This window comes from Chaetodon auriga, chromosome 19 (assembly GCF_051107435.1).
Source record: "Chaetodon auriga isolate fChaAug3 chromosome 19, fChaAug3.hap1, whole genome shotgun sequence".
Classification (NCBI taxonomy): domain Eukaryota; kingdom Metazoa; phylum Chordata; class Actinopteri; order Chaetodontiformes; family Chaetodontidae; genus Chaetodon; species Chaetodon auriga.
Genome location: NC_135092.1, coordinates 22429044 through 22450761, shown reverse-complemented (window position 1 = coordinate 22450761; position 21718 = coordinate 22429044). Strand labels below are relative to the sequence as shown.

Here is a 21718-nt window from a genome sequence, read left to right as displayed (position 1 = left end):
GGATGAAGAGTTCCTTCATGTCTTCTTCAGCTCAATAAACTCTTTAAAAGCCTCTTGGATCAGCTGAAAATCATCGTCACAAAGCTGAAAACAGCCTGTTTGTCTGAGCTCGTCAGACTTTTTGGAGATACGTGGTTCTCACAGGACGCCGCGCTGCAAACATGTGATGATCTTCTAGAATCTGAAGCATTGATGAAGATTAAAGCACCAACAGGATATAAAGGAGTTCAATGAGCTGAAACATCTACAGCAGGAACATGAATGAACACATGAATGCAGCAGAACACGAATGAACACATGAATGCAGCAGAACATGAATGAACACATGAATGCAGCAGAACATGAATGAACACATGAATGCAGCAGGAACACGAATGAACACATGAATGCAGCAGAACATGAATGAACACATGAATGCAGCAGGAACACGAATGAACACATGAATGCAGCAGGAACACGAATGAACACATGAATGCAGCAGGAACACGAATGAACACATGAATGCAGCAGGAACATGAATCCACAGACAGCAGAGAGAAACTCTGACAGGAACACTTTACTGACACACCAGGAGTTTTTATACACTTTTACTAGTATTATCACAGGGTCGTATCAGTACTTTTACTTCAGTAGAGGATGTGAATACTTCTTCCGGCGCTGGCAGCAGCTTGAGGGAGCTGAGTGTTCGTCTCCATCCTGGTTATTGTGCTGCAGATTAATGACGGTTTTGGGGGCACAGATGTGACACATTGTGCCTCAAACACAAGCTGCATTTATCAACCAGGCTGCAGTTTTTTAAAAAGCTCGAGGAAATGAGGGCGGAGGACGCTAACGGAGACGGACGATGTCCGCTGGATTTACTGCGCCGAGCAGCCTCCTGTTCGCTCTGCGTTCGTTTTCTGTTTGAGGGTTCCATTGTTTGGTATTGGTAGTAATATTTGGGAGTATTTGTATTCATATTAACACGGACACTCATGTTCTTATCTTAGGGAGGTCGTGGTGGGAAACAAACTTGACTTCATGTTGATTGTTCAGAGATCTACACGTGAGCCTCTGCAGGTCACTGCTCACACAGATAAATGAACCCATTAGAAAATACTGCATACAAACCCAAACAGCTTTTTCTGTGGCAGGAACTGAAGCAGCAACCGTCAGTGAACTGAACACGTGACCGTTCAGGAGCGGCAGGCGGCGGACTGGATGCTGCGTTCATTAAACGTGAATAACGAAGTGGTGAATAGTGATTTCACGGTTCACTGAACAGGCTGGAACGCGCCGTTCTGCTTTTTGATTAGACGTGTACGGCGAGCGCTCGGCTGCTGTCGACACCACCCTCACCTCCACCTGCTGCTTTGAAACCAGCGGCTCTGAGAGGCCGCAGTGCGTGCTAACATGCTCACTATGATGCTAATACGCTGACGATTAGCAGGTTTGACGTTTACCATGTTCACCGCCATTAGTTTAGCATGTTAGCATGCTAGCATTTTTTAAATTGCGCTGAACACAAAGTGGCTTCTTTCAGCTTATCAACATTATGATAAACAGTTTAATCATTGTCACATTCTGCCTCTTCGTCTCTCCTTTCATGGCCGCTCATTTGCTTTTCCACCTGTCCAAGTCTTCACACTGCCTATTTTCAACCACCTGCTACAAACTCTCAACAAATGCAGTACGTAGTACAACACACGCTGCTTTTCACAGTAGTGTGCAGTATGAAACTGTTAGATTTTCATGTGTTCTGCCGTATGCTCAGCCGGTTTGTGGCTGTGGAAAGTGTAAGTAAACAATAACAAATAGCAAATAAAACCTTCAGCTTTCCTTTATGCTCTAAAAAAGAGAAATTATAAATATGGATTTCCCCAAAGATGAGATGTTTGCACACTGAATACGACATCTGGTCAATCGGCTAATGAGGCTCTTGAATACAGTCCTGAAAAACAAAAGCGTAACCTGAACTTGTTTTGATGTTTTGTGTTTTTCTTGTTAGTGTTAATGCTGTAACTTTATTGTTTACTGCATGAGGTGTTTGTCACATCAGCGGAGCTTCATTAGCAGCTCCTCTTCCTCAGTAACGCAGGTCCAGTTCAGCAGGTGTGGACGTCATCTGCTCTGTGTGCTCAGCTGATCAGAGCACAAACAGACACAGGCCCAGCGAGCTGAGAGGAGCTGCAGACCGGCACACCTCCAACACCTCACCAAGGTCAGCTTGAACCGCCGGGACGGTGGAAAAGTGACGCTGCGAGTCTGAGCCTGAGAGGATCTTTGTTTTTACACAAAGTCTGAGTCACAAAAGGAAACGTGAGTGCTGAGCGGACAGGGAGATGTAGGATCAAGTGTTTTTAGAGCTTGACCCTTAGCTGAAAACACACACACACACACACACACACACACACACACACACACACACACACACACACACTAGCTCGTACTGTAAGCAGCTGCAGATGTAGCCTGAGGAGTGAATCAGAAAACATGTGCATAACATAAATATATGATTAGACCAGCGGAGTGTTTCAGTGCACGTAATGCAGATATAAAACCACGCTGATGATCACTGACTCCTCATCAAACTCTATGCAAACACACTTCTGTCTCTTATTCTGCAGTGTAAGCAGATGAAAGCTGTCACACAAAGTACACCGAGTTCAAAGGCAGAGCTGCTGGAACAGGAGCTGAAATGTTGTGTGAGGTGAAGGCAGGCCAGTGAAAAACAGGCAAATGGAAGCGGTGGGAGAGCGTTTTCTGGTGGAAGCACTCAGACTTCACACAGGGAAGAAACATCCAGCTCGAATTGTTGCCTTTGACCTGCGACTGCTGTCTTTTCTGTTCCACACAAGGTCCAAAGTGCAGCTGACAAATTACGGGAGTGTGGGAGAGACAGAGTGGAGTTTAGAAGGTGAACGTGGTGAATGTGTGTTTGGAAAGTAACACCACGACTGCAGCACAGCACATTCGTTCACCTGCGCTTCACTGAGCTCCGTCACCCCGCCTGAAGAGGAAAATCTGCCATTTCGCTTCCTGACATTGCTCATTTTCAGCTGAAATGCTCCGTCCACCGGCTTCAGCACATTCAGAGCTGGACCGGAGCGAGCATCCACCTCTGTGCAGGAGGAGTTAATGTACACAGACCTAAAAATAACCGCAGATATCAGAGGACGTCTACTCTGTCAGGTCACACCAGCAGTGGAAATTTCAATTCTTTCCAGCAGAATCACAGCGATTAGTGGATTCACTCTGTCCCTGTAGAGTCAAAGCACCAAAAGACGTTCTGCAAGACCCATTTATCACCATCGTCTGCTATAATAAACAATTATGTTTCACTGTCGTCTCCACCGACTGAAATATGTGTCCACACACAAGATGAGTTCAAAGCCGAGGCGTCAGATGAAGGTAAAAACCGGTTAAACACCATTAAAAGCCGGAGAATACAAGTGGGTCTTAAGGTGCTTCTTAAAAGCATCAACAGACTCAGCCTGTCTGCTCGCCTCCGGCAGGCTGGAGCACAGGGCACGGTGAGCGGGCAGCGGTGGGAGGATCCGAGGGGTCTGCTGGTGCTCAGGGGTGACCGGGTCTGAGATACGCTGCGTGTAAGGGTGAGACCACGGAGAGATCTGTGGACCACCGCAACGGGCCTGCAGCTCATCCTGAATTTACAGATCAGATTCATCATCTGAGACACCGTCCACGCCTTCAAGGACCAACTCAGGGAGCAAATGTCACAAATACAGACGTGAAGCGAACACGTCTCTGAACTATTACTACTGAAGCACAGAGGTGGAACAAGTACTAATACCTCAGTTAAAAATACTCTGTGACGAGTAAAAGTCCTGCATTCAAACTTCTACTTGAGTTAAATAAGATATTATTAAATTATAGTTATGGATGCATTCATGTGTTCATCGCTTTAATGTTGCAGCTGATGAAGGTGGAGCTGATGTTAATAACTGTTTACTGCAGAGCAGCTCGTAAATTTACCTCAGCCATCAATAAAGACGTCATTTCTTCTGTAATAATACATCACAGTTTATCTGTTGATCATATTTTGTTTTTGTTGTCACGTGTAAACGTAGTGGAGTCAAAAGTGCGATATTGAAAGTAAAAGTAGAATCAGAAAATGGAAAATGGAAATAACGTCACATTATCATCATTATCATTAAACGCTGTTAGAAAGTTCAGAATATCATTGATCCACTGACTGAAACCATTTTAAGATAGAATCACAGCAGGAGGCTCAATGAACGCCAACAGCAGACAAACAAACATTTTTAAAACACTCACCGCTGACGTCTCTCAGCGACCACCGATCGATGAAAACAGTCTGAAACGTCCACAGAGGTCCAGAAGATCCACTGCAGCCAAGATATTTAGTCCAAAACAGGAAAATAATCCACAGAAACATGTTTTCTCCTCTCAAACTGAGCTTTTCTTCTGTGGTTTCCCTGCAGAAACAAACATTCGGCGCCATCTTGGTTCCAGTTCCAGGCTTGAAATGACTCACTGGACCAATCACGATCCTCCATATGAAGCCTAACAACCAGAGCAGCCAATAAGAGTCTGAGCTGAACAGAAGGACCGCCTTCTTTTCTGTTTGAATTTTCAGCCAATCACAGCTGAGTTTGCAGATGACTGACGCTTCAAACAGCCAATGAAATTCAGCTGCTTCACCTCAGATCAAAGTGATAATAATGATATTACACCATTTTAAAGTGACAGATAAAGTGAATTGTGTCAAAATAAAGTTGTAAATACCTTAAATATGAATAGAAATGGCTGAAATGTAGATCTCATGAATATTAATATAGATATCGATAAATATGACAAATTGCCCTTTTTTGAAGAACACCTAAATATAACATAAGAAAAACATGAATATATTCAGTTTCTGGGGTATTTTTTTTTATCAGCTTTTATTGAATGTGGAGCAGAGGCTTCATGCTGTGATCGCATTGTGTTTCCCAGCTAATAAGGTCCAGATACATTCATCTGTAAGCCTGTATTTGCAAATATGCCGTATATATACTGATATCTCATTTTCCGGTGTGGGTTTACAGAGCTGCTGTGTCTCCGGGTGGAGGAGCTACAGCAGCTTTGTGGCTCCTGTGTTTGCCGGCTTTGAGTGCAAACAGTCAGGAGCGACAGCAGAATTAATAGCACCCACGTCAGGTCCCGTCAGGGAGAAGCTCTTGATGTAGGAGTCCTCCAGAGACGGGTGTGGGCAGCGCTCTTAATGGTGCCATATTAAAAATCGCGCCCCTCTTCCAGCTGAGTGAATCATTTGTCTGATGGTGTCAGAAAAAAGCACATCTGTGAGCTTCAGCTTCCTGAAGACAAAAGAGAGCAGAGAGGAGCAATAAGGACGGTCTGGATGATCATAATTCATTTATCAATTAAGATACGAGGAGGTGTGAGGGCGGCCCGCTCGGATCCTCAGAACATGGAGGGAACATGTCTTCTCTTCTATGATCAGTGTCCTCAGATCTCCCTGGAACAATCTGAAAGCTGCATAAATTCACACATGCAGGATAAGTAGCGTGAGTGTGACGGCTGCTCCTGCATCCAGACTCTAATCATCTATTGTGAGTTCATTTCAATTTCAAATTCACCAAGACCGATGCCAGAACTCTGCTCATCGGCTCCTCTGTGAAGCTAAAGTACGCCTGTCGGTTTGCGTTGAAGTTGTGAAGTGGACGACCCTCGAACCCTCCGCCCACAAACTCTGGATCCGTTCCTGGTCGGTAAAAATACCAGGACCGCGTCTCCTCTTGAACCTTTTATCTCTCCTCCCTGTTTGTGCAAAACGTTCAGGCTGCAGCTTCTCCTGTTCACTTCCAAAATGACAAAAATCAAAGGCAGCAAATGATCAGCTGTTGCTAATTAACTCTAATTGGATGAAACGTCTGGCTGTTAACGTGCTTCCTGCAGGAAATCTCTGCATTCAAAGATCATTTTTTCACAGAAACACACATCTACTCCCCAAATGTCACTTTTTCTCACCAAAACACCAACAGCTGGCTTCGCTCTGCCTCGTCTGAATGAAGCTCCACCCGTTTGTTCCTCTCCTCCCACTGAAGAGCAGGTAAACACCAAACCACAGGAGCGCCGCACTGGACCGGACTTCCTGGATTTTACCGTCACGCTGGCCATCAGCTGGTTGATGGAAACAGCAAAATCTCAAAAAATGTTCCCAGTTTTGAGGATGTAGTTAATGTTCCTCACAGGAGACGGAGATCTTTTCAACTAAGTTCTGACAGAGAACATCTCATTCACATGACTGATCAGCTGGTTCCTCTCTGAGAGGAGATGAAGATGAAAGGTCTCCTCTTTGCTCCTCACAGATCTGACGTGACTGAAATGTCCTGTTTCCATCCTGTTTTCTTTTATTTCTTTATTATTCTTTATTATTATTTCTTTCTGTTTTATTTTCACCGTTTCAGGTTCAGTTGAAGCTCTTTGATAACAGCATCTTCTTGTTTCTTCTTCTTCTGCAGTATTTAGTGGTTTTCCAGTTGGAGAATTGGCGCCACCTACTGCTGACGTCCATTAACTGACTCCTGATAAATGTGAAACAGTCGTGGATGGAAACCAGAGTTCATTCACACTTTCTTTTGCTGATTCTCGTGAGATTCAGTTAAAATCTGCAGCACGTTTGGATGGAAACCGGCCGTCCGGACGTTCGTCGACAGGCCTCCACCAGCGCGTCGTCTGCGCTGGCTGTTTCCAGTCTGAGCATCGTCTCAGGACGGCGACACAATGGACTCAAAGTCAGGACGTCTCTGACAGGTCAGGAAACTCTCTGGAAATGCAATGTTAAAGTGTTGTAGTAGCCCGTTAATTTGTGGCACTGGTCCAGTCACTGGTGACCTCTAACAACGACAAAACCACCAGTTTAACAAGGTGACTGAGACACACTTACAGACTGCAAAGACAGTAAGTGGATCTTTAATGACTGTTCCATTTGATTATTGTCTTCTCAAACTGCAGTTTTCAACAGCCAACAATGAACTTTGACCCTGTTTGCATCATAGTCACATGACCTGCAGTCCATCAGACCTCCAAACATCTGCGCTCTGGTTTTCAGGAACATCAGGTTCATACATTTCATTATGCACTTCATCTGCTGTAGCGTCCTGTTGAATCCATACTGCACCACCTACCTTTCATCCTCTTATTTTAGGTCCAATTTTCAGTCATTTTTCACAGCTGACTCCCCCATGTTTCACCTCTCTTTTCCCTTCCCCGCCTCTTCCTCCGACTGGTTCACCTCCTCCTCTCCATCTAATGGAGCTGGCTGAAGCTAATGTTTTTACTTTGTGATTTATTGTTATTTTAGCAGAAAGCTTCGTGGAAAAAGACTTCAGGAGTGAGAGAAGAACTCGCTGGTGCATGAAAGGCGTGCGCGTGTCACCTCCAGACGGCCGGACGACATCGTGCAGCGGCGTTTGGAAAAAGTCGCCTCCGTCTGTTTATTCTGTGTCTGCAGAATCTGTTTGTGTTTGTTGGTGTTTGGCATTTTCATTCTGTTTCATGATAGATCTCACTGTGGTTAATAATACTGCCGACCGCTTCCATTTCCGCCCTGATGTTGGCTAACCTTAATGGATGACTTTTATGTGCTCTGTACAGTAATCTGAAATTAATGGCTATCATCATTTAATGTTTTTCAGCTTTTAGTTTGCCAGTGTGTCTCTGCTGGAGGGTCATATGTCTTTGTGTGTGTGTGTGTGTGTGTGTGTGTGTGTGTTTTGCTAAACTGCAGTATTTCTGTGCAGATTGAGGACTATTGTCTCATCACACGATGCTGATCTGTCTGTTTACCTCCCTGTTGTTCCTGAGGCTTCTTTATATTCTCCACATGCACATCGTGGAGCTGAGGCAGCTTTTATATTCTGCAGCCTCGGCGTCAAATAAAGAACCTGAATCTTAATAACAAGCATTTTACATGTAAAGTGACATTATCATGGCAATAAAATAGATCATATAATAAACATGTTAGACAAAACGCCTCATGAGGGAAGTCCTTTAAAAGAACGTTCATCTCTCCAGTATGTTGTTTTTTTACTTTTAGCTGCAAAAATTAGTTTAATTCATTAATTTAAACAATTCAGACAACAGATTAATCGTTTCCTGCAAAAATCCCCCTAAATTTGAGTTATAACTTTCCTAAGTTTGAGTTTTTTTTACTGCTGGCTGAACAATAAAATCCAGCTGAAGATGTCAGTTTGTGCTCTGCTCTTTATTTGACTTGTTTTAATTAGGACATGAACCCTTTGGGAAGCACCACCTTGTTTCCAAGCGAATCCTTTAATTAGAAAGAAAGTGCATGTACACTGTCAGACCAAATAACACTGAGTCCTCCTGAAAATGAAGGTAAGTACAAAATATAATGAAAAATAACAACGTGTGTGTGTGTGAAGTAAACAAGCAGCACGAAGAACGGTGCATTTAATGAAGTACGTTTTTCCAGTCTGATGGTGCTTTAAACTCGACACCAGTGGAAACGATCACTGGCTGCAGCCCTCGTTGTACTTTCACACCTCTGTGCATGAGGCGTATACATACATATGAACAGGTGGGAGGTGGGACGAGTCAAACACAGAGAAGAGGTCCACTGACTCAGGACGTCAGGAGGGACGTACACAAAACAGTCCTTAAAAATCTTATATATATGCTGATGTAAGTTCAGGTTTTTGTAACACAAAAATGGAGAATCGAAATGAAAAGATGCAACAACGGAACAACAAACCAAGTTTGCTGTTTCTCCCAAATGGAAAAGTCGAGGATGCTGAATGAAACGTTATTGTTACTGCGCAGGTCGTTTCATTTCATCTGAGCAGCTGCCAGCAGGCCACAACGCAGCCTGAATGAGAAAAGGGTGTTTCACTTTCACACTAATGTTAGCAGGCGGACAGGAGCTGAACCAGGTGCTTCAGGGCCCAGGGCCATCATACAGTGACCATCGGGTCTGTGGAGGCTCAAAGGATCAAATGAAAGTCCAAGAGTATTGAATGAAGATTGTTCTCAAAGGTCTCAGCAGATCTGGTGTTTTTCCACTGCTTTAACGAGCATCTGTGAAATCTGCTTTGTTCTGCCTGAACAAACATGAGAGATTAAAGTCACGCCAGCAGCTCTGTGCACTAAACGCTAACATCGGCATGCTATACAGGCTACATGCTCACAGTGACGATGGTCGCACGCAGGTGCCGAGCAGACACAATGTTTAAATGTTCCCCGTCTTTGTTTAGCGTGTTAGCATGCCAGTGCTGATTAGCACTAATCATAGAGCACAGCTAAAATGTTAACTGATGGTGGCTCGAAATGAAAAGTGAGAGGATCATCAGTTCACCCTGAGGAGAACGTGAACGTCTGAATCACATTTTAAGGTAAATAGTTCAATCTGGACCAAAGAGTCACAGCAGAAGCACGGCTGAACACAAGACTGATGTGGTGCATGTGACTTCTTTTGCTTTGGTCGGAGCAGATCCAGGCAGCGGGCCAGCAGCATAAAGCTGCAACATGACATGAAGGTATGAGGCTGCACCTCCTCCAGCAGCTCCATGCACCAACAGGCAGGGCTGAAGCAGTCTGCGACATTTCAGGCTCAAATGTCTCGACACGCTTCTTCTTCGGCCACGTCAGTGGCTCCTGTCGGGCAGCTGGACGTCTGTGGTCATACGCTGTTCTTTGAAGAGGAGAAACAGGCGCTCAGTAAGACCTCAGGTGATTTGAGACAAACCATAGAAGAACTTATCAAACTTCCAAGAATCACGCTTCAGAACACTGCGAGGAGCCAATAAACCAGCTGAAGAATAAAGCATCGAGCGACTGACGGTGGAGTGTGGGAGTAACCTTTAAGATCAGCTCCCAGATGATCACATGATTGATCACATGCCTGCTCTGAGTGGGAATAACCAGTTAGACACAGTGATTTAACCTGCATCTGCCACACGCTTCATTCCTTCAAAGAATCCCTTCATTCGTCTGCAAAAACATGATTTTATTCATTTTATTTGAAAGAAATCCTTCATATCCACAGCAGCAATTAACATGTGAAATGAACAGCCTTCTGCTATATTCAGATTATGGAAATGGGATCGATGAGGAGGCACTGAACAAATGGAAGTGGGTGAAAATGAGGCAGAGGGGTTAGCTAAATGCTAACATCAGCATGCTATCACGCGCACAGTGACAATGCTGATGTTCATCGGGGATAATGTTAACAGTGTTCCCCATCTTAGCTTAACGTGTTAGCATGCTAATTTTTCCTAATGAGCACAAAAGTATTTGAGGTGTACGTGTATAAACCATTTTATTTATAAGTAAACACATTTTTTAAACCCTTCATGTGTTTTGTTCGTAAAACTCTGAATCTGTAAAGAAAATAACTGCAGTGAAGTGAAAGAACAACATGAGGTGACGTGGAGCAGAAGTGGAACGTAGTATTAGACAAAGTACAAGAGCCTCAAATTCGCTGCTGACGTAGTTACATTCCGCCGCTGCTGAGAGGAGCAAAGGTGCGCTGCTGTTATTATTCCTGCTGTCAGAAGTGACGTAGTCTCACTTTAAGTTTTATCTTTCATTTAAGTCCAAATGTTCACTTTGAGCAGGTTGATAAATCAAGTCTGACACGTTTTCTGAGCCAGAAGCACAGCAATAAAACCACTGGTGGTTCACAGCGTCTGAGGGCTGAAGACAAATGCAAAAGCACCGTGGAAATGAGAGGGAGCGCTGCCTCCAGCCAGCCGGCTGCTGGCCCAAAAACATCCTCTGTGACACATATTGGCAAAGTTGCTTGAAGGCAGCACATTCATGAGCTCTGGAAACACTGATAGCAGCAGGCGGAGGTGACTGTTTCCCTCTGGAGTCTGACTGAGCCGAAGGCAGGTAGTTACACAGCATGACCTGGAGGAGGAGGAGAGCACGATGGAGGCCGGATGAGCCGACGTGACGTGGCGAGGAGAGGTGCCCTCACGTGAGTGGATGATGAAGAGGACGAGCTGAAGGGGACGATCGCATTTTAAAACGGTCACAGATTGATGTCACACGTCAAACCGATGAGAGGGAGGAGAGAGCGACGAAGGCAGACCTGATCCGCCTTCTGTCCTAAAAACATGTCTCAGCACGGTCTCAAACCTAAATGACAAAATGAAACTCATTCCTTTGCCTTCAAACGCCACCGTTTGTAAAACACGACTCAGTCAGAGAGAACTCAAAGTTTAGGGAACAGTGGAACATTTTGGGAAATACACTGTCGAGTTATTTCTGGAGCTTTCGGCCGTCTTCAGCAGGACTTCCTTCAGCCGTCATGTCAGACGCATTAGCAGCTGGAAAAGTCTGTTTCAGGCAAAGTTTGATTTGTGAAATGACAGAAAACTAAAGATGTCTGAGTGACCTCCACGGCGGCTCCTCCGAGCTCCACATTCGTGACGGGGTTTACTCCAGCTGACTGCAGTGAATTTCTGCTTCTTTGGACAGATGGCAGAAGGAAGCATGACAACCAGTCAAGTTGAAAAACTGCCAAACATCCAGAAAAGCCTCCTGAGAAATGTGTGAGCACAGTGTGGCTCTGTGACCTTAAAGCTCTGCAGCGTCAGCAGAAATCATCTGAGAAAGATCGACTCACCGGCAGCATAAACACATGACTAACAACTGTAACCCTGAGCTCTCTGAGAGCAGCCCGGGTAAATACCCACAGTCAACCACATCCCAGAATCAATCATGAGCTCCTCGTGCTGCTGGACGGCCCTCCGCTTTGTCCTGAAGTCACACACTCCAACACACACTTCAACCGCTCGCCAGCTTTTCAAGAAACTCCTCTGTTGTTCAACTAAAAACATTCTCGAGTGGTGTCCTGCTGTTGTTAATGTCCCACATCTGTTATTTAACACCTGGAAATCCAGCACTCGAGCAGCTGAAGAGAAGACTGAAGTGCATTCATGAATATGCAGATAAGCAGCAGAGACGCAGAGTTTATCTCTCAGCTTCACTCGGTAAATTCTCCTGTCTTAGAAACCCCCGAAGGAAACATTAAAGCCACCAAGAGCCCATCGAACCCTTTTCTTCTTCAGCTCTGCTTCTGCACAGATTAAAGAAAAGCTGCAGCAAAAGTCATCTTTATCCATCTTTAATGGGTTTGGCTCATTGTTCATTTTGAACAAAAAATCTCAACTCGAGGTCCACAAAGCAGAGAAGTCCTGAGCAGATCCCGAGGACTGGGATCAGATTGTGTGTTTACTGAAGCCATCAGGAAAAACAGGAAAACAACATCCTGGGAGTCGTTAGCGGTCGACCTCATATCCGTCACATACGAAGCTGATTTGGAGAACGTGTTTGATTATTTACACATCCAGCAGAGATGAGCAGCATGTCCATCAGTGTCAGTCCAGTATTCACTCTGCTGTAGCTTGTTTGTGGCAGCAGGTCGTGAACTGTGGCTCCATCAGAGCTGGTTTGATGGAAACGAGGGTGACGAGTCTGAAACAAAGCAGGAAATGTGTAGAACCAAAACTGGGAGCTAAAACAGGCTGAAGACCAACAGAGAGTGTGTGTGTGTGTGTGTGTGTGTGTGTGTGTGTGTGTGTGTGTGTGTGTGTGTGTGTGTGTGTGTGTTCCTCCATTCTCATCCTATTAGTCTCAGCTGAGATGGGGTCTGACATTTAACCATGTCACAACAGACCCCCGAGCACAACAGCTACTTTCTAACAGGATAACATCCTTATTTGTTTGAACCGCACTGAATTGGATTATTGCACACACACACACACACACACACACACACACACACACACACACACACAGTTTTCTCCCTCTGCTTGGTGTTTTTCTCAGTTTCTTTCTCATCGTCACATTCAGCCGACTGATAAAACTTCACTGAGCCCTGAGGGGCCGACATTAAAGAAATAAAGATTATATATATTATAATACAGACTGTGTGAGCAAACTGTGGAAATATTTGTGCAAGAGAAGTTCAGTACTGCAACCCCACAACCAACCATGCAGTAGAAGTATATGGGAAGAGATAACAATACTGTCATGCACACATATATTAGATTTTGTTTGCTGATGATATTGTAAAGTACAGTATTTCCCTCTGAAATGTGATGGAGTAAAAGTACATAAAACTGAAACACTATGTACAAGTACCTCAGAAATATATTTAAGTACTTGAGTAAATGTAATCAGTTTCTTTGTACCTGTGGTTAAGTTGTGATGTCGGTAAAATCATACAATGTGAAACAGGAGCATAATGGATAAAGAGGATTCCAGGTCTGTTATTTCCTGCTGGTCCGCTCCTCACAGGTGCAGGTGTGTTGTTGTAACCTGTGTGACTCCGTCTCTGTTTTCACGCTTTGACTCATTTCACTCGTCTTATCTGCTGCCAGCCTGCAGCCATACGGACCTCTGCTGTATATTATTCATGTTACCGTCTCTCCGTGACTGTGAATCCTGTCAGGAAATCACAGCGTGTCACCCTGGAGTCACCTGCCACTTACGGCTAACACGTCAGCCGTCCTCCTGCCACTTCTTTTGAGGAGCTGTCTGCGGCGTGGACTGTCGCCCGAGGCAGAGGAGGCCGCCATGACGGCATCAGAGGCGAAGGAGGAGCGGAGGGAGGAACATCCGCACTGCAAAGAGCAACACAAAGAAACAGAGCAAACCAGCCGCCGTGCTGACTCTTTCCGTTAGCGCTTTCCTGTGGAGCGGCTGCTAGCCCCATGATGCTAAGCTCAGCCTCACCCACCTCCATGGTGAATTCAGTCACATGATAATACATCACTGAAGGTCAGGTGACTGAATGAAATACATGAGTGCGAATAAAAACGTCGATCTAATGTCTGTGTGTTCATCTGGAGTCAGGACCTGGTTAGCTTAGCTTAGCATAAAGACTGGAAGCAACAGCAGTGGGCAAAAGTAACTAAGTACTTGAGTACTTCACTGAGTACAGTCATGAAGTATTTTCCACTTCTTTCAACTCTGAACTCATTTACTTCACGGGTTCAGTGCGTTATTACAGGTTCCAGCAGGATATGAATACATGAAAATCCACCTTCACCGGCAGCTGTTTTCTTTAAATTTTTATTTCTTAAACTAGAACGAGGAACAGAATGAACACGTTCCCCAAATTACTGAGTAGAAACTGGAACATCGAGCTCTGCTGAGCCTCTGAGGAGTCTGTCACACTTTCTGCTGGTGAACGTTTATGCTTCTGTATGTTCATGTCAGTCATATGTTTTTTACCAAACACACACACACACACACACACACACACACACACACACACACAGCTGCAGCTCGGTGAGGGTGTGCTCTGACTCACACTGATCACAGCTCAGCGTGGGGATTCACACGAGGGACTCTTTAAATGTTTTCCATTATACAATTTTAAATAACGGCCGTACACGCGCTGCAGCCTTTATGACGGAGCAGCATCAATATGTAATCCGGCTGAATTATTCACAGCACTCTGCCTCCCACGTGATGCTCACTTCACTCTGATGTGATGCACAGCGACCGAGTTTGTGCCGCCGGGACACATACGGCGAAACACTGATGCCGTGAGTGTGAGGGATGCTGGGAGGTTCAAGGAAACTGTGGCTTTAAAGCACTGGAACAAACGTTAGCAGACAGGTGGACGGAGCTGTGTCAGCCAGGATGGATGGTTACCTGTCGGCCTGAAGTGGTGCGTCCTTCACACACACAGGACAGCACAGGTGAGCAGTTCAGGGTCGTGGATGGAAACATGATTTCAGGTAATGTTGGCCTCATGTGACGACTCCAGTGACTGTCGTTTACACCTGGCCTCAGGTGATTCCAGAGGCTGCAAAAGGATTAACGATCCAGGTGGAGCCAAAGGCCTGGATAACGCTAAAATATACTGAAAGTATCAGCAGTAAAAGTACACATTCAGCAGTAAAACGTCTCCCGTGTCTGAATGTTCGTACTGAAGCTTCAGTGTCAGAGCAGCATGTTACTGTTGGAGCTGCTGCAGGTGGAGCTACTTTACAATACTTTATATACTGTTAGCTTGTTTAGTGTGGCCCAATCTAAGGATCGAGCCCCTCGAAAGGGTCACCGGATAAATCTGAGGGGTCGTCGAGAAGAAGAAATTTTTGATGCACAAACTTGTTTCCAGTTTTTTTAACTTTCTTGAAACTTTTGATGGTCACAAACTAAAAACCCTCACTGGTTTAATCTTTAACAACATGTTTGTACTTTATAAAACATCCTGCAGTCCTGCTGTTGTCTCCATGTTTTCACTGTGGAAAATATGCGTTATCCTGTCACTGTACTGCATTAACAGGCAGTTTTTCTTCTGTAGAGCTGCTGCTGCTGCTGTCTTCTCACTGTGCTCTCACCTTATTGTTGGTGCTCTTACAGTACGGTACGAGGTTTTGCACAATTGTCAGTGTTGAAGTTCTGGCCTGACATTCGAGTACTTAAAGTAGAATCTGTATCTGACAGCATTTCATTAGTATGACTGTTTGTATGATGCGTGGACACACTGAGCTGCTGCACTGTGATATCAGCTGATTTATGAAGCGCCGCTGATCACTGCGACCGACAGAAACAAACGACGTTACACGGCAGAGGCTTAATATGGCATCATAAAAAAGACATTAAAAATCCAATGCCACGATGCCTCGGAGCTATAAATGTACAGAAATGAATATTTTCCTGCAGCACAGTATGAGATCATTTGACACCCGAATGGGCTTTATGATGTTTGGACAGTTTCAAGTTTCTTTAGTGGCGCTGAGAGAAAACTTCAATAAGTTTCCTCCAAACAGAACTTCAGCAGCACGAGCACAGGTGGAACAGCAGCTGTTACTTCAGTAAAAGTACTAATACCACAGGGTAGAAATACTCTGTAGAAAGTACTGCTTTCAAAATCCTACTTCAGTACAAGTATAAAAGTATTCACATCAAAATGTACAAAGTACCAAAAGTAAAAGTACTGATGATACAGAAAGAATCAGTAACGTTATATTATTGGATTATAACTAACGATGCATTCAAGTGTTCATCATGTTAACGTTGCAGCTGGTGAAGGTGGAGCTGATTTAATTACTTTATCTACTGCAGGGTACTTTAATACTGGGTTATTAATGAGAGTCTGCAAAGTAACTAAAGCTTTAAAACAAATGTAGTGAACTTAAATAGTACAACATTTTCCTCCAAATCGTAGCATAGAAGTATGAAGTAGCATAAAGTGGAAATACTCAAGTAAAGTACAAGTACGTTTAAAACACTCTGACAGCATGAGATCAGAGTAATGAGACAGTTCCTGGTGGAAGTGGCCGAACAGGGAATTCCCATCACAGAACTTCATGACTGGATAACCTGAAGAGAGCAGACTCACACTGGACAGTTCGTGACAAAAACAATAGAACTGATGCACAAAGCCCGTCCTGCCTCCTACATTACCCACAATGCAGCTGAGACGGTGGCACGTTAGCAGCTAGCGATCAGCTCACTTCCTCCTGACTGCACACCAACACGTCTGTTTCAGTTTCAGGCTCGTCGTCTTCATCCTGACTCAAGTGACATCACAGCATCATTTTTGATAAAACCACGAAAAAACCCAAAGTTTTTAGACTTTAATAAATCCAAGAGGCTTATTGAGCTCCTGGAGGCGGAACATCGAGTCATCAGGAGGCGATAAGAGCTGCCCTGATGACACTGAGTGACACTACTGGAAGGCTTCAGCACGTTTCATTACGTTCAGATCAGAGGAGTCTTCACTGCGAGGAGCAAACAACACGCTTTACTGTTCAGCTCAGAGTCGACGGGTATTAAACGATGGCAGCTAATGAGTCCTGCTCATTATCAGCTTTAATATTCCACACGTCTGTTTGTTTTTAGTGGATGGGGCATGGTTTGGTAATGTAATGTGATGCTGTACAAACACACAGTTAGTTTCTGTCGCCTCTCTCACGTGTGCGTGTCCATGACCACGTCAGTATACTGTGTTTTATATTCTGGTCAAAGGTCGACAGAAACAGTCATCCTGAAACGATGTGAGTGACAGAAAGCTGCCGTGTCTGATTCCATTATGCTCTGCTCTGTGGGTGCTCGGTCAATCCCACCCACCCCCCCCGAAACAACAAGCAGTGTTCATACAGTCTCACCACGTCCTTTATTCAACCCTTAATATGAAGCCATTTCAAAATAAAAGCACAGCACTGGGACACAACTAACACAGGAGCAGAGATAGAAGATACACGTAGATACAAGCCAATACTGAGTGTACACGTTAGAAAAGTCCAGCTTAAATCACTAAATTCGGCAAAGTTTTCAAATCTGGTGCTGATGTGATTTTTGATGCTGAAAGAAAAAAAGTGCTTTGATCAAATTTGTGTCGCAGACGAACAACAAACCGTCTTCAGAGGAAGTCCAGACTGGAGGACGCTGTGCGTCTTCTTATTCGTGTCAGAAGGGTCTCAAATACAAACAGTAAAGGGCTAATAAATGTAGGCAGAACCAATCGAATCAAATCCATTGGCTCTGAGAGGCTGTTTAGAAATGAGCTGCAATCTGATTGGACTCAACGTCTGAGCTGGAGATGCTGTTTGACCGCAGCATCAACATGACTGAATTCAGTTTATTTAACATCATGTAGACACTGATGGTTCAAAGGATGTTTTTTTCTGTCCTCTCTCTGTCTCTGTCCCTGTCCTCTGTCATGTCTGTCCACCCTGCACAGTGCTAAAGTCATGCTATGCCGTCGATGCATTGCTTCTGCTTTATTACTGCACTGTGCTAAAACCTCAGGGGAACAATTAGTCTGCAGCAATGCACGGTGTCACCTTTACTGTGAAAACCCGACCCTGGAAGAGCACATGTGTAGAACGAGGGAACACAGGACTCTGTCATGTTCCCTTTATGTGCCTGATAAATCTGGGGTACATAGGAATGACCTCCAGACGTTCATGTTCCCCTCAGGATGAACTGTAGTGTTTATCATTCATGATAAAATACCTGCAAAACCAACGGTCATCAGACTTGGTGTTTGCTGCTAATTAGCACATTAGCATGCTAACATGCTAAAGTAAGACAGTGAAACATCATACTTGCTGATCATCCTCATATTAGCATGTTAGCATGCTAATGTTAGCACAAAGTCCGCTTGTGCATAAATGCAGCTTCATAGAGCTGCTAGCATGACCGTAAACTCGCAGTCTTGTTTCGCAAAACATGTTGTTAACAGTGCAGATAAAACATGCAGGTTAATTTCAGTTTGACTTTAGAACAATAAACAAGAAAACTGTTTTATGTTTAAGCTAATACTGTACAAAAGCTAACGGTGCTCTCACATATATACAGTACTGAATGCTTCACTCAAGCAAATTTCTATCGGCTTTCAAAAGATAAGAAGTGCATTTCTGAAAAACATGCAGCTGCAAACTCAGTCTCACACACACACACACACACACACACACACACACACGCACACACACACACACACACACACACACACACACAATCAGATCAGTCCAGAGGAGGAGCCTCTTCATCAGGGATTCTGATCGTCGTCGGGGTCAGCGCTGAGTTCAGATACAGTCTGTTTTGCTTTGGCAGCGAGCACACCGGAAGGCTGCAAAGCTCATCGTCCATCGTCTTCATTAAATATTGCAAATAAATGAAAATCTCAACGAAAACACCTCGAACTGCAACAGCGTACCAAAAACACAAGCGCTGGCTCCCTGCATCATTTTCAGTGAGAGGAGGAAAACACGACATTAAAGATGAAAGGAAGTGGGACAAGTGAACTATCACATCCACATGAAGACTCTTCATCTTTCATGCAGCTCTGCTGATTCTCGGCTCTCCTGCTCTAGTTTTCCCCGTTAAAGCCTAAAGGCTATCACCTTAATGAGCATCTCCCAGTGAGAGGTGTAACGTCCAGCGGTTCAGAGACGAGGGAATACACCGAGAAAAAGCTCCATCCATCCCAAGTTACAGCTTTAGCTGGAGGAAGAAACGGAGGAGGAAAAGAGTGAGAAGAGACAGAAGACGACGCTCACATTCTCCCCATCTTGTGTTCCTTGAGTGCCCATTTTATCTCCGATAAAGGACACTTAGTGATATTTGTTCTCTTCCAGTCAGACCCTCAGGCAGCTCTCCTCTACTCCCATGCATACACAAACACACAAGCACACATATGCCACCATAGTTCTGTTTGTACTTTAAATTACTGAACACAGACCCTGTATCCTCTCGTCTTCCGCTTCAAAATATAATCAAATCACTCTCCCTCAGAGTCAATGAATATACAATTACACTGTATTCTTAAATAACATTAAAGATAATTGATTCAGCCACTTGACTGTTTCTTTCTGAAATCTCCTCCTTTGTTGGTGCTGCTCTGACTCAGCTAACAGTGTCCAGACGAACACAAGAAGAAGAGAAAATGGTTGCAATTTCCTCCTTAATGTACAAGTGTTTATGTCAGTGCTCAAGAGGATCAATGCTGAGCAAAAACAGAGAGAAAGTCATTATTTTTTCTCCTCAGATAAACAGTCTTTGCGTCCAGTTCGGAGCATAATAATATCTTCCCGTCTAGAAGAACGTGCCCTTTGTGTCCCGGCACAGTATCCTCTTGAAGGCCTTCCTGAAATCGTTGTTGAAGATGGTGTATATGACCGGGTTCAGGCACGAATTGCAGTAGCCAATCCAAAAGAAGAATTTAAACAAGGGGTTGGGGATGCTGCAGGTCTCAGGACACACCGCCTGAAGGGAATAAGAGAAGAAGAAAGGGAACCAGCAGATCACAAACACTCCCATCACCACAGCCAGCACGAAGGTGAACCTCTTCTCCCTGTTCACCATGGCCTTGCGGCGGGAAATGGGCGTCCCCTGAATTTTAGGGATGTCCTCGGGTACCATTTTGGTGCCGGACGATGTGGCCATGGTGTTTTTGTATTTGCAGGTCAGGTTTAGTACCTGAACTTTAAAGCCTTTGCTTTGGGACAGTCCCAAAGTCTGCTTGTTGGTCTTGTTGGTCTTTTCTTTGCCGTCAGCTCTGAGGACTCCCTCCTCACCCGCCTCCAGCTCGCCGTCAGAGTCAGAGCTGGAGGTGTTGTCGGGAAGCGTTTCACCCTCTTTGTCACGACGTGTCTGGGGCTCCTTGTGGGGAACAGTTGAGAGGATCTGGGTTTCCCGTTGGGGGATTGTGGGGGAGGAGGTGGATTTTGGGACTGAAGTGGTGCTTGAGTTGGGCGGGTAGTGCAGAGTGTCGTGGCTCGTGGGATTCCCAGGCGGGTTTTGAAGCGATGACGGGGTTGAATCCGAGCCAGATGTCCTGGTCGGGGCTTTTTCTTGTTCGCCTGCAGTCGTACCTCCTCGATCTGCGTTCTGTTGCGCCTGCTCGGACACCTTCCGAGGCTCACCGGTCACCACCGCTTTCTGCTTCTGTCCAGGCGGGCAGCGAGTATGCTGCTTGGCGATCTGATAAATTCTCACATAGACCAGAATCATGATGACACAGGGGGCGAAGAACGAGCCAATGGTGGAGTAGAGAATATACCAGCGCTCGTTGTTCAGTTCACACACCTCCTCACCGCCTTCGCTCTTGTCCAGGGTGAGAAGAGGAGGGAAAGAGATGACCGCAGAGATCAGCCACACGACGATAATGGCCGCCTTGATGCGTGAGGGAGTACGTTTGGCGCCGTAGGACACGGGCCGAGAGATCGACAGGTAGCGGTCCAGTGCTATTGCGCACAGGTGCACAATGGAGGAGGTGCAGAAGAGAACATCCAGCGCCAAGTAGATTTCACACCAAATGGAGCTAAACGCCCAGTAGCCCTGCAGCTCGTTAGCCAACGAGAAGGGAATAATAAGCGTGGCCACTAAAATATCTGCGGCAGCCAGTGACACCAGGAAGAGGTTCTGAGCGCCCTTGAGGGATCGCGACGTCAGGACGGCGATGATGACCAGGATGTTCCCGACAATGGTCACGATCATCATGAAGGTGATGGCGATGGCAAAAGCTGCGGTGGCTTGCGGGGTGTAAGGCGAGGTCCTGACGGTGCTCCGGTTGCAGGGACGCGTGCTGGAGATGAGGCTGACGTTCCTGTTGGGGAGTCCGCCGAGCTCCGACAGGCAGGACGGATCTGCAGCAGCGGCCATCGTGCTCTTAAAGACTGAGAGACAGCAGAGAGGTGTTTCTGTGGTCAACCATTGAGAAGCAGGACTTCCTCAATAAGAGGAGAGACTGAGGTTCAGTCGAGGTGAAGCCGTGCAGGCTTTGTGCTGTGAGGAGAGACAGACATGAGGACACATATGAGTAGAATCCAGTATAGTTACTGTGCATGTACTCAGCATTATTCTATATATATTTTTTTAATTTAAAGACAAGAAGCAACAAAACTTAACAAGTACAACAGAAACAAAATTCAGAACACACATTACAAAGTGCATTTGTACTATTAGAGTACTAGTACTTTTTCCTTTGATGCTACTTTACAATTCTACTTCACCACTGAAAGTGAAATACTGTGCTTTTTACTACTTTGCAGATTATCATTTTACCTTTAAATACATGAACATTATTGAAGGTCAAATCAGTGTTTCTGAAGATCAGCAGCACAAGTATCTAAAGTAGCTCCACCTGCAGCAGCTCCAACAGTAAAATGCTGCTCTAACATTGAAGCTTCAGGATGAACAATCACACATGCACGAAGCCGACAGTACGACTGTACTATTACTGCATTTAGCTGAC

At 45.0% G+C, this 21718-nt stretch overlaps 1 protein-coding gene across 1 annotated transcript; it reads right to left on the bottom strand.

Moving 5' to 3' along the window:
- Positions 1 to 17132: 17132 nt before the first annotated feature.
- LOC143338091 (alpha-2B adrenergic receptor) lies at positions 17133 to 21126 on the bottom strand. The gene has a single exon (XM_076758255.1). The coding sequence runs from the start codon at positions 21124 to 21126 to the stop codon at positions 19558 to 19560; it is 1569 nt and encodes a 522-aa protein (XP_076614370.1). The 3' UTR covers positions 17133 to 19557.
- Positions 21127 to 21718: the final 592 nt, after the last annotated feature.

Coding starts and splice junctions, on each gene's coding strand:
- LOC143338091 (XM_076758255.1), bottom strand. CDS start 21,126: ATGGCCGCTGCTGCAGATCCGTCCTGCCTGTCGGAGCTCGGCGGACTC.